The sequence below is a fragment of the Semicossyphus pulcher genome, unplaced genomic scaffold (genome assembly GCF_022749685.1).
Source record: "Semicossyphus pulcher isolate SPU_LCO1_2020_fin unplaced genomic scaffold, fSemPul1.0.p SCAF_5, whole genome shotgun sequence".
NCBI lineage: Eukaryota > Metazoa > Chordata > Actinopteri > Labriformes > Labridae > Semicossyphus > Semicossyphus pulcher.
Window position 1 is genome coordinate 2,687,792 of NW_027211726.1, and position 12,931 is coordinate 2,700,722.

General features: G+C 43.1%; 1 protein-coding gene across 1 annotated transcript; it reads right to left on the reverse strand.

Moving 5' to 3' along the window:
* Positions 1–7,605: 7,605 nt before the first annotated feature.
* LOC138608614 (immunoglobulin lambda-like polypeptide 5) lies at positions 7,606–11,223 on the reverse strand. Its single transcript, XM_069681198.1, has 4 exons — positions 11,128–11,223; positions 9,882–10,055; positions 8,746–8,821; positions 7,606–7,931 (listed from the first exon to the last, which is right to left on the reverse strand). The coding sequence occupies exons 1-4, from the start codon at positions 11,221–11,223 to the stop codon at positions 7,606–7,608; spliced, it is 672 nt and encodes a 223-aa protein (XP_069537299.1).
* Positions 11,224–12,931: the final 1,708 nt, after the last annotated feature.

A 12,931-nucleotide genomic window follows, 5' to 3' on the forward strand; every position in this document is an offset into this window, starting at 1 on the left:
CTGGTACCTGTTTGCTGCTTCTATAGACTCCTGGGCTAACCAAGTCCAAAAGGCCTCCTTCTTTAGCATGATGACTTCCTTCACTGCTGGTGTCCACCAACGTGTTCTTAGGTTCCCAAATATACTAGATCGGTGTCCCCTTTTGTTGAAAAAGATGTTGAAAAATAATTTCCTCATTTTGAAGGAGTGGCGACCATTTCAAAATGGCCGAAGCACGCCTGGACATTGCTTTTGCAAAGTATTCTCATCGGGAAAGCACAGGAAGCTTACTCTGCTTTGAGCCTTGAAGAAAGTCAGGGCTATGAGAAAGTTAAAGCTGCGATAATGAGATCATATGAGCTGGTTCCTGAGGCTTATCGCCAGCGTTTCAGAAGCCTCAGGAAGCTTGACAAACAAACTTATGTTGAATTTTCCAAAGACAAGGAGATCATCTTTTGGTGTTGTAACTCTGAGAAAGTAGAGACCAAGGAAGATCTCAGACAACTTGTTTTGCTTGAGGAGTTTAAACATTGTCTGCCTGATGCCGTGTGTACTTATCTTAATGAGCAGAAGGTTGGAACTCTTGACAGAGCTGCTGTTTTAGCAGATGAGTTGATGTTGACCCACAAACGGAGTTTTGATAAAAACCAATGTGAGCAAAAGGGAAAAGCTTTATTTCACAGTAATCGCCCCTCTAGATCATTTCCCACTGTATCTACCTACTTTAAAAAAACTACCACAGGAAATGCCCCTTCAGAAATTGTTTGTTTTTATTGCAAGAAACCTGGCCATCTCATTGCGGAGTGCCTTTTTTTAGGTAGGAAACATAAATCTCCTTAACCTGTAGCATTGATTAAAACTGTAGAAAACCCCTCCTTAAAACAGGTAGGGCAGCATCAGTCTGGAAAGTGTGAGCTTGCTGGCTCCTCATCTTTTCTTATGAATGGTTTTGTTTCTTTGGGTTCTGATCCTGCCAGTATGCAACCTATCAAGATTTGGAGAGACACTGGAGCTTTTCAGTCCCTGATTCTCCAAGATTTTCTGCAGTTCAGTGATGAGTCCTCTTTGGGATCTCACGCTCTTATAGTAGGGTTTGGTGGAGGTTACTTGACTTTGCCAATGCATAGCCTAAACCTACTGGGATGAAGGAACCCCTCTACTCCTCTTTGCAGCTAGGGAGGTAACTCAAGAGTCCCTTGGTTTCAGCCCGGCTGAACTTGTGTTTGACCATACTGTGTGTGGCCCCTTAAAGTTGTTAAAAGAAAAATGGTTAGCCAACCAGCCTGCTCCTAAGAATGTCTTTGACATTGTGTGCAGTTTCAGGTCCAAACTTAGCAGGGCATGTGAACTAGCCAAGCAAAACTTGAGGGAAGACCAAGCAAAGATGAAGGGATGGTATGACAAAAAGGCCAAGGAGCGAGGGTTTTCTCCAGGTGACAAAGTCCTAGTGTTTTTGCCAGATCCAGGATCTGCTTTGCAGGCTAGGTATAGTGGCCCTTACCTTGTAGAACATCAGGTTAATGAGGTTGACTATTTGATCAAGACCCCAGACAGGAAGCGTAAAACCCATCTTTGTCATGTTAACCTGTTGAAGCCCTAATGTGAGAGGAATCAGGCTACACCCTCTAATGTCAAGCCTGTAGCAGTTCTGAGCCATCTAGCTGTTGTGGGTGAGAAGGAGGCAGATGTTGCAGTGATTAGTCCAGAAAAATCACAAGTTAGGCTGCCAAATTGTACAATCCTGACCAATCTAGACACCCACCTTTCTTACCTGGATTTGCCAGAACACTTTGATGTCATTGAGTTTATTCAGAAACATCCTGTCCTCTTTTCTAATATGCCTTCCTGTACCAATGTTCTAAAGCATGATATTGATGTTGGTGACACAGCTCCTGTCAAACAACACCCCTACAGAGTAAATCCTGAAAAGCGTGAGATTTTGCAGAGAGAAGTTGGTTACATGCTCCAGCATGGCATAGCTGAACCAAGTGCTAGCTCCTGGAGCTCCCCCTGCCTGGGGGATCAGACACCCCGGTTCTGTACTGATTTTCGCAAGGTCAACTCTCTAACAAAGCCAGATTGTTTTCCTCTTCCTCGGTTAGAGGACTGTATTGATAAGGTAGGATCTGCCACTTTTGTTACCAAGTTAGACCTCAAAGGTTACTGGCAAGTTCCTCTCACTGATAGAGCTCGTGAGATTTCTGCTTTTGTGACCCCGGATGACTTTTGCCAGTACACTGTTCTGGCTTTCGGAATGTGAAATGCACCTGGTACTTTTCAGCGTTTAGTGAACAATGTGCTTAGAGGAGTTGAAAAATGTAAAGCTTATTTGGACGATGCGGTCATCTACAGATCTGATTGGTCTAAGCATTTAGCTCAGCTAAAAGATGTGTTCAGTAGACTAGCTGCAACCAATTTGACGTTGAATCTTGCCAAATGTGAATTTGGACAGGCCACGGTAACCTACTTATGAAAAATTGTTGGATGTGGAAAGGTCTGTCCAATAACTGCCAAAGTAGATGCCATTTTGAATTTTTGTGTTCCAAGTTCTCGTTCTGAGCTGAAACGATTCCTTGGTATGGCTGGTTACTATAGGGGTTTTTGCAGGAATTTTGCATCTGTTGGTGCTCCTTTGACCAACCTGCTGAGTCCAAAGGTACCGTTTGTTTGGTCAGACGTTTGTCAACTCGCATTTAAGAACTTAAAAGCCCTACTAGCCAGTACTCCAGTTCTTGTTGCCCCAGATTTTGATCGGCCTTTTAAGTTGGCTGTTGATGCAAGTGATGTTGGTGTTGGGGCTGCGCTTCTTCAAGTAGATTTGTCAGGTGTTGAGCATCCCTTGGCTTATTTTTCAAAGAAGTTCAACGTGCATCAGAAGCATTACTCAACAATTGAAAAAGAGGCTTTGGCCCTTATTCTTGCTCTGATTCATTTTGATGTGTATGTGTGCTCCAGTCAGCCCCTAGTGGTATACACAGACCATAACCCCCAGGTTTCTCTCAGCAGGATGAAAAACGCAAACAATCGCCTGATGCGATGGAGTCTGTTCCTGAAAGGGTTTAACCTCAACATCAAGCATATCCGTGGTAAGGACAACATAATTGCTGACTCTCTTTCAAGGTCGTGAGTGATCCTGTTAAAAAAAAAAAAAGATTTGTTCATTAAGTATATTATCACTTCATAGATTGCCTTAGGGCAACCCATTTATGGGAGGAGGTGTTATGTGCCGCACTAATCTTTGTTTCCCCCTTTTCTTCTTGAGGCCACACCTCCATACCTGCCCATGCAGCTCCTGATCTCTGGCACCTGTGGGCTGGCTACAAAAGCCAGTGCTAAGCTCCTCCCACTCTCTCTCACACTGCAGCCAGGATCAGCAGCATGGCAGCAGCCCCATTTATCCCTTAGTCATTTTGTCAATGTGGTTTGTAATAAATAATTGTTTGAATTTCCAGTTTGACTCCTCTATGTTGCTTTCTCTGAGCCAGGATCGTAACACCCACCATGACAGGTATCGACGGCCATCTGGACACAACTCCTGACAATTTCTCCAAAGTTTCCAGGAACAGGAGAAACACCTTGTCTCACTAAGTGTGGGTTAAGATAGTGCTATCATGATTACATTTTTAGAGTCACTCGACTCATAAATTTAAATTCCTGAGCACAGCATGGAAGGTTGGAACATCATTAGATACAAACATATCACTTGCACTCATCCCCCTTGATACCTGAAGTAGGATTTGAAATGCATCATTGTATGCTACCTGTAGCTTTTTCATCTTAGCTTTACTGTAGGTACACCAGAGGTGGGCTGTGTAGTGTAGAGTACAGTAAGCTCTAAAAAGTTCTGTTTTAACAGCAACACGTCATCATCACTTAAGTCATTCCTGATTATGTGACCTCAGTATTTTACTTTATTCACGACACTAAGTGCTTGATCAGAAATAAAGAATGAAGGAACATTTTGCTTCTGATCCTCTTTGGTTTTAACAATCATGATGATATTCTTTTTTTTTTAAACTCGATGTCGTGCTGAACACAATAAATAGAGCATCTTTCTGTGACTCGATTTGCTTTCATTCAAATATTCATCACACTTGTCAGATCTCAGTCATTTTGTATCACTTGATGCTGATGATATCCTGCTTTATATTTCTAATACATTTTCTGACCTGTTTAAATTTATCCAAAGAATTCATTATTTCTTCTTACAAGTGAAGGACTTACAACATCTGAAGCATCAACAGCAGACTTCAGTGATGTGAGTCGTTGGTTTTCTGTTGCTATGCTTTTATCATTATGAGTAGATTATATACCAAATATGACCAATTTTAATGGTAACAGACAAACATGCAAAACAGAGAGAGACAGCTCAACACAGCGCAGACTGAGAGCAGCAGCAGGGTGAAACCAGAAGCAGAGTCCCTGTTGGAGTCGGTCAGAGCATTTCCATAGAGAGCCACTTTGCATCAGCAGCACCATGCTCCAGTGCTCTGGGAGAGTTTATAGTCCTGACAGTTGAACACTGGATGACTGACAGCTGTCCTTCATGACAACAGAAGCCACAGAAATCCTCCTCATCAAAAACATGACTTTGACCTCCGTCCTCATCTGGACTCTCCTCTGCTGCTGCTTCACAGGTAAAGTCCAGAGAATCAAACTCCTCTCCTCTATGAACATCCGTCCCTCTGAAATGAAGCTGACAAAACCATGACGCTGCTTTATGTGTTTGTCTCTGTATCCTCAGAGTCCAGAGGCCAGGTCACAGTGACTCAGCCTGCAGCAGTGAGCTCTGCTGTGGGAGTCTCCGTCAGGATCACATGTAGGACCAGTCAGAATGTTCGAGTTTGGAGCAGCTACCACCTTTTATCCTGGTACCAACAGAAAGATGGAGAAACTCCTAAACTGCTCATTTACTATGCTAGCAATCGAGAATCAGGGATTCCAGGTCGTTTTACAGGCAGTGGATCAAACTCTGACTTCACTCTGACCATCAGTGGAGTCCAGGCTGATGATGCAGCAGTTTACTACTGTCAGAGTTTTCACTACATCAACAGTCAGTATGTGTTCACACAGTGAAAAAGCGTCGTACAAAAACCTCCCTCAGTCAGACTGAACAGAAACTGAACTGACTGCTGCAGCTGGAAGCTACTGCAGAGACTGATACACTTCACTGAGGACACACACACACACACACACACACACACACACACACACCATACATAAAGGCAAATTGGGACAATTAAAGAGAAGCCTCATGACCTTTGACCCCTCCTGCACACTGACTCAGTACCATTTCAACCTCATAATTCCAAGAAAACACAAAGACAGATGATCATCTGAGAACTTATAAGGTCCAAACAAAGCTTTACATCCTTTAAATTATATGTTTTTATATGTTAGCTCACATATATTTGGCTCCTCACTGAAGTTAAATGTCCAAAGATGAAGCTGTGAGAACTCTGTTATCACTTCAACCAGTTGGTAACATCTGTCAGCCGTCTGTTTCTGCAGTAAAACCATCAAACAAGATAAAACAGTGGAGCTAAAGGGCTAATTGTTGTGCACAAAGTACATCAAACTGAAACTCTATTATTCCACAAGGAGACTGGACACGTTCCAAGATGATCCATTATTCCAATGAAAGTGTAATTAATGGATCAGGTACTTTGACTCAGGTGATGAGTGAAAGAACAAAGAGTCTCATTCATTTCTAGGTCCATGCTCAACACAAAGTTACTACCATCTTATTCTGTGAAGCGTCTCCCTCGTACCTACTGTGGCACACAGTTAATGTTGTTATTATGAGTTGATCAGAGTCTCTTCAGAAAACATGAAGCGTTTGATTTCTTAAAATGCTTTTTCTTTGCTGTGATTTTTATATGACTAAAAATGAAGGAGATAAAGGTCTCAGACTGGAGTCACAGTTTTTATATGAAGAGTTGTTCCCTTTTTTATTACAGGACACAAATAACTCACAAACACCTGTTTATTGAAAATTCATCTCAGTTATACAGTTTATGAAAAGAATTAAAAAGAACCAACACAGAAAAAATACCAAACATGTGACTAACATGTCCACAAATCACCAGATCAGTGTTCTATAAGATTATTCAAGTTTTTGAGCTCTGAGGGGGAAACAGCATGATATGTTGATGTCAGCTACAGTTCACTGACTCGGACATGGTGGTCTGCAGCACAGGGGCTCCACAGGGTACAGTGCTCTCCCCCTTTGTCTTCACCCTGTACACTTTGGACTACAGTTACGACTCTGGGAGCTGTCACCTCCAGAAGTTCTGCGATGATACAGCCATCATCGGGTGTGTATCTGAGGGGAACGAACAGGAGTACAGGGAGGTCATCACGGAGTTTGTCGACTGGTGTGAGCTCAACCATCTTCAGGTCAACGCCAGCAAGACGAAGGAGGTGGTGATTGACTTCTGCAGGAGGACACCCCGGACTGCACCGGTGAACATCCAGGGATTGGATATTGAGAGGGTGGAGACCTACAAGTACCTGGGAGTTCACCTCAGTAACAAACTGGACTGGTCACACAACACAGACGTCTTGCACCTGCTGAGGAGACTGAGGTCCTCTGGAGTATGCGGGGCTCTGTTACAGACATTTTACGGCACTGTGGTGACGTCTGCACTTTTCTATGCAGTGGTCTGCTGGGGAGGAGGGAGCACAGAGAGGGACAGGAAGAGACTAAACAGACTGGTCAGGAGGGCCGGTTCTGTCTTGGACTGTCCTCTGGACTCCATAGAGGAGGTGGGTGAGAGGAGGATGTTAGCCAAGCTGACATCTATCATGGACAACCCCTCCCACCCCCTGCATGAGACTGTGGGGACCTTAAGCAGCTCCTTCAGCAGCAGACTGAGACACCCACCCTGCGAGAAGGAGCGGTACCGCAGGTCCTTCAGCCCATCTGCAGTCAGACTTTATAACATCAGCATCAGTGTCTGATCACAATACTCTGTCACTCATCCACCAGTCACTACATGGCAGCTGCTTTGCACTGTTTTTCTATGTGTGCATATCTACTGTAACATATTATTAAAGTATACTTTGGTACATGTACTGATGCATTTTTATTACCTCATCCATACCGTGCAATTATGTCTGTGCTAATACCTCTCATGTGCAATTGTTATTTATTCTGCAATATTTCACTTTACTCATCATCAACCATATCACCATGATACACACCGTGTGTGTTTTTGGTGCAGTTTTTTTGCACAAAAACGTAACCATCCACAATAAGTGAAAGGTGTACATAGTGTATATATTTATGATTCTTTTTATATTATTGTATTTTATTGTCTTTTTGTCTTGCCTCTTTTATCCATCACTTGTTTTACCCTGTCCTTTACTTTGAGCTGATCAATAAAGTGTATCTTATCTAATCTTATCTTTAATGATACAGTCTGTATCAAAGAAAGAAAGTCTCAGGACAATTCACTGTTAGAATATACATGATCAAATCTTTATTGTTTGAAATGGTGAAACCATTAACACAAGCAGAAACACGTTCATGTTGAAACAGAGAGAAAAAGAGTTTAAGAGACAGGGGGTCGGACTGAGAGCAGGAGCAGAGGAAAACCAGGAGCATAGTCCCAGTGAGTCAGATCAGTACTGGGAACACTGGTCTCTCCTCAGAGTCTCTGAGAGAGGACACTGGGAGCCCTGGGAGGCCTCACAGGTCACAGAGCCCACCTTCTTCCACTGGTCTGCAGTGAGCCTCAGGGTGCTGCTCCAGCTGTAGCGGCCGTCCTTCTCCAGCACCGCGGGGCTGCTGCTGTCCTCCCCGCTGCTGCTGCTGCCGCCGTCCACCTTCCAGGCCAGACTCCAGTCTGAGGGGAAGCCCTTGTTGGCCAGGCACATGAGCGTGGCCTTCCCCTGCTGCAGCTCCTCACTGGAGGGGGGCAGCACCGTCAGGGTGGGACGGACATCACCTAGGAGACACCAATCAGGTTAGAGGACAGGGAGCACACAGCTGTCAATCAAACAGCAGACACTCGGACACCTTTACTGTGTGAGAGTTGATTTTGTGCTTTAAGGAGTTTCTGTCAGATGTTTTTTCTGCTCCATCAGTCACTCACTCACACATTGTTTCACTTCCCTTTAAGAAGCCTCTCATGCACATCAGCACAGAGACAATCATCACACAGAATGACCTGAAATACACAGAACTAAGCTTGAATTGAAATATGAAATTTGGCCTGATTTTAAAACTTCTTCTGCATAATTATAACAAGCGTTAACAAACAGTATTATAAACTTTTGAGTCAAAACAGAAGCAAAGTGAAAATATGAAGTAACAATCAAATGACCATCCTAATCAAACAGGTCAATAGATTTTCAAAATGTCAAACAGTTTTTGAAAATATCTGAGATAGTGTTCATTTTTAAATGGAATGATTTATCTTTACATCGTTCATTTGACTTCAATCAATGACACTTAATTCATGTCCAAACGGTTATCATTGATTTGTAAAATGAAATGTAATATTGACAAAACATTTGAAAAACAGGTTTTATATTTTCTGCACTTCAAGCTTCAAGTTGAACTTTCAGTCTGACACTAATTTGTAAAGAACTGTTTAGTGAACTGTCCTGAGTGAACCTCCATGGTAAAGGAGGACAAATAAAAACATTCATAGTTAAAGTGTCACATTGAAAAAAGAAATATTTTCTGCATCAAACATGAACAAACTGAATTGAAACATTACTTTACACATTAGATTTAGTATTTGTGCAGAAACTTACTTCCAAACTCCAGTCTGGTTCCTCCACCAAAAGTCCACCACAGTGATACAAACTCATTGAGCCGCCGTACAAAAACCTCTCACTGTAGAGAGACACGGCTCTCTGACTTTGACACACTGAACTAAACTTTCAAACTACCAAGATGCAATTTTACAATGAAAGTGAGAAACTATAATTAACCCAGCTTTATATTTTCCATTACAATGATTTTTTGTATTTCTATTGCTGGGCTGAATTTTGTCTGTATCCCTGTAAAAACATTCAATTAAAAAGTGAAAGGAAACTTTTGTCCTACAGTTTGAATAGAAAGAAACAATAAAGAAAAGAAGCTCCTGAAATCATTTCAAGTGTAAATATTTGACTTACTTCCAACATGCAGTCTGGTTCCTCCACCGAACGTGTACCACAGTGATACAAACTCATTGAGCCGCCGTACAAAAACCTCTCACTGTAGAGAGACACGGCTCTCTGACTTTGACACAAACAAACTCACCAAAATGAGTCTCTGTGTGCAACATTTTTACACATTCAATCAAAACTGACAATAATACAATGCTACAAAGTTTAAGACAGCATGTTTTTATTGATCATGTTTTGATGTTGGAACTATTTTGTTTCTGTAGTGTTTAATTTGTTAGAACCAAAGACATTTTTTCTCCATCAATTTGTCCAGAAGCATGAACCTAAAATCAGATTGGATTGGTGTTAAAAGATGTTTAATCAATAATCAGATTCATTGATTGATCCATTATTAAACAGCATCATCAGGGTAATAAAAGGGGACACACACACACACACACACACACACACACACACTACAAACATATAGTATCGCAGATTCAACTTCACATCATTGTTGCTGTAACCTCCAATGAACATGAATTACAAAAATCTTAAATATGAAAAGAATAATTTGGTTGACATTAAATGACCATAATCATCACAGCTTCTTTTATCAATCTGTCTCCATTATAACCTCCTCCCCGAGGAACACGGTCATAGGCCTTCTCCAAGTGCACAAAACACATGTAGACTGGACGAGCAAACTCCCATACCCCCACAAGCAGCCCTGCAGGGGTAAAGAGTTGGTCCACTGTTCCATGTCCAGGAAGAAATCTGCATTGTTCCTCCTGTACCTGAGGATCGACCATCAGCCGAAGCCTCTTTTCCAGCACCCTGGAATAAACTTTATTTGTGAGGCTGAGAAGTGAGATGTCCTGATAGTTGGGGCTCACCCTCCAGTCCCCCTTATTGAAAATGGGAACCATCACCCTTGTCTGCCATTCCACAGGCACTGTCCCAGACCTCAACTGGACATTGAAGGGGCGTGTCAGCAATGTCAAGAGCCTTTAGCATCTCACGGTGAATCTCACCTACACCTGTTGCCCTGCCACTGAGGAGCTTCTTGACCACCTCAGCGACCTCTGCCAAGGATATAGATCAGGCTTTCCAAGGATCTTCAGACTCTGCCTCCTCATCAGAGACGTTTTGGTTGGGATCAATGACTGTATATACAGATGGACAACACGTCTCCATCTGCTCCCATTGTACGAAATTGATGCCAAAATAACCCCTGTGATAGGCGCTGCCACCTTGCGATGGTGACGTCATATGGAGCCAGAGACTGCGCAGTAGAGATCGGCGAGTGAAGCGGCCGTAGCCACTTCCGCTAACCCAAACACACACTTAACTTACCGAAAAAACAGCAAGGATCCCGTACACCGACGTGTTTCCAGCAGAACAGCTTCTCTGTGTTGGTCTGAGGTTATCGTTCACAGGTATGGAAACTTCAATGATTGTAGTGATTGTTTTAGTTACGTTTCCACGTTTTCGTCCTCCACTCTGCTCGCCCGGAACTGATCGGTTGCAGGAGCCCAATTTGTCAACAGAGCTGTCAATCATCATTTTGACAGCATCAAATAACTAATTAAAAATAAACTTGTCAGAAAAATGAACACTTGGACATAAATCAGCATGATAACTTTAATGACAGAAACCATGTTTGAGAAAAATGTATCGGGCTTGTATTTTGATTTTATAGTTTGACCCATGTCCCACCTGTTAACATGGAGGAGGCGGGCTTTATGACCTACACTGCAGCCAGTCAGCAGGGGGCGCTTTTAGGGAGCTGTCATGTCGTCCATCTTTTTATACAGTCTATGGTTGGAATCAAGCGTTCCTCAAAGTGTTCTTTCCATCGTCTGACGATATCCCCAGTCTGGTTCAGCAGTACTCCATCCCTGCAGAAGACAGCCTGAGCCAATCCCTGCATCCCCCTCCTGAGTCGTCTGACGGTTTGCCAGAACTTTCTCAAGGCTTTCTCCTCAGCCTCCCTGAAGTTCTCCCACCACTGAAGCCACAGCCCTTCTGGCCACCTGGTACCTGTCTGCTGCCTCTGTAGACTCCTGGGGCAACCAAGCCCAAAAGGCCTCCTTCTTCAGCCTGATGACTTCCTTCACTGCTGGTGTCCACCAACATGTTCTCAGGTTCCCACCATGACAGGTACCGACGGCCTTCTGGACACCACTCCTAAAATCATTACATTTTCCAACTTTTCCAACGATTCCAGAAACAAGAGAAACACCTTGTGTCACTTACTGTGGCTTAAGATAGTGCTATCATGATTACATTTTTACAGTCACTCAATCGACTCATAAATCTTAACCTTAAATTCCTGAGCACAGCATGGAAGGTTGGAACATTATTAGATACAAACATATCACTTGCACTCGTCCACCTTGATACCCGAAGTAGTATTTGAAATGCATCATTGTATGCTACCTGAAGCTTTTTCATCTTAGCTTTACTGTAGGTACACCACAGGTGGGCTGTGTAGAGTGGAGTACAGTCAGCTCTAAAAAGTTCTGTTTTAACAGCACCGGTGCACATCATCATCACTTAAGTCTGTGATGTAGCTGCTGCTAGAGCTCGAGCTAAATCGATTAATCTGCTGTAATTATCATCACTGTGGTTATTCAGCTGCTGTGTACTTAAACAGACACTAGTTTTCATCAAGCACTCTTGTTGTTGCATTAGCGTCATATCTGCTAAACCCTTAACTTTATACTCGCTTAGCCGTTAGCTTAGCAGCTAGCTTAATCAATTGAAATGTCTTCTCCTTCTCCCTCCTGCTCTCCTGATCTGCCCTGTTCGGTGTGTCAGACGTTTAGCTCTACCTCGACCTCCTTTACGGATAAGGGTACTTGTATGAAATGTAGTATTTTTGGAGCTATGGAGGCGAGGATCACGGAATTAGAGACGCGGCTCCACACCTTGGAAAACCAAGCATCGCTAGCTGCTGTAATCAGCAGCAAGCCCCCAGGGCCAGTAGCCGGTGCGGGCCGAGCTAGCGTAGCTTCTCCCCCGGCAACTCCCGAGCAGCCGGGATGCAGTTGCTGGGTTACTCTCAGAGGGAAGCATAGCCGCAAGACGAAGCACACGGTTCACCACCAACCACTTCACGTTTCGAACAAGTTTTCCCCACTCAGCGACACACCCGCTGAGAAACCAGCTCTGGTTATTGGCAGCTCCATAGTCAGAAACGTGAAGTTAGCGAAGCCAGCGGCCATAGTGAAATGTATTCCTGGGGCCAGAGCGGGCGACATCGAGTCAAATTTAAAACTGCTGACAAAGGATAATCGTAAATTTGATAAGATTGTAATTCATGTCGGCGTTAATGACTCCCGGTTACGTCAATCGGAAGTCACTAAAATTAATGTTGAGTCGGTGTGTGCATTTGCAAAGACGATGTCGGACTCCGTAGTTTTCTCTGGACCCCTGCCCAATCTGACGAGTGATGACATGTATAGCCGCATGTCATCATTCAGGCCTTTTATTACACTTAATTCAAACTCAAATAAAAAAGGAGTAAATCAAAAAAAATTAATAAGAGTTAAAACAACAACCAAAGTTATGCCAAAAAATATGAGAATTAAATGTGGTCTGTTAAATATCAGATCCCTGTCATCTAAAGCTCTATTAGTGAACGATCTGATATCAGATGATCATATTGATTTACTTTCTTTAACTGAGACTTGGCTGTGTCAGGAAGAATATGTCAGCTTAAATGAATCCACTCCTCCCGGTCATCTTAATACTCATATTCCTCGAGACACTGGTCGAGGTGGTGGAGTGGCAGCTATCTTCAGTTCTAGTCTTCTAATCAACCCTCGACCAAAACTTAGTT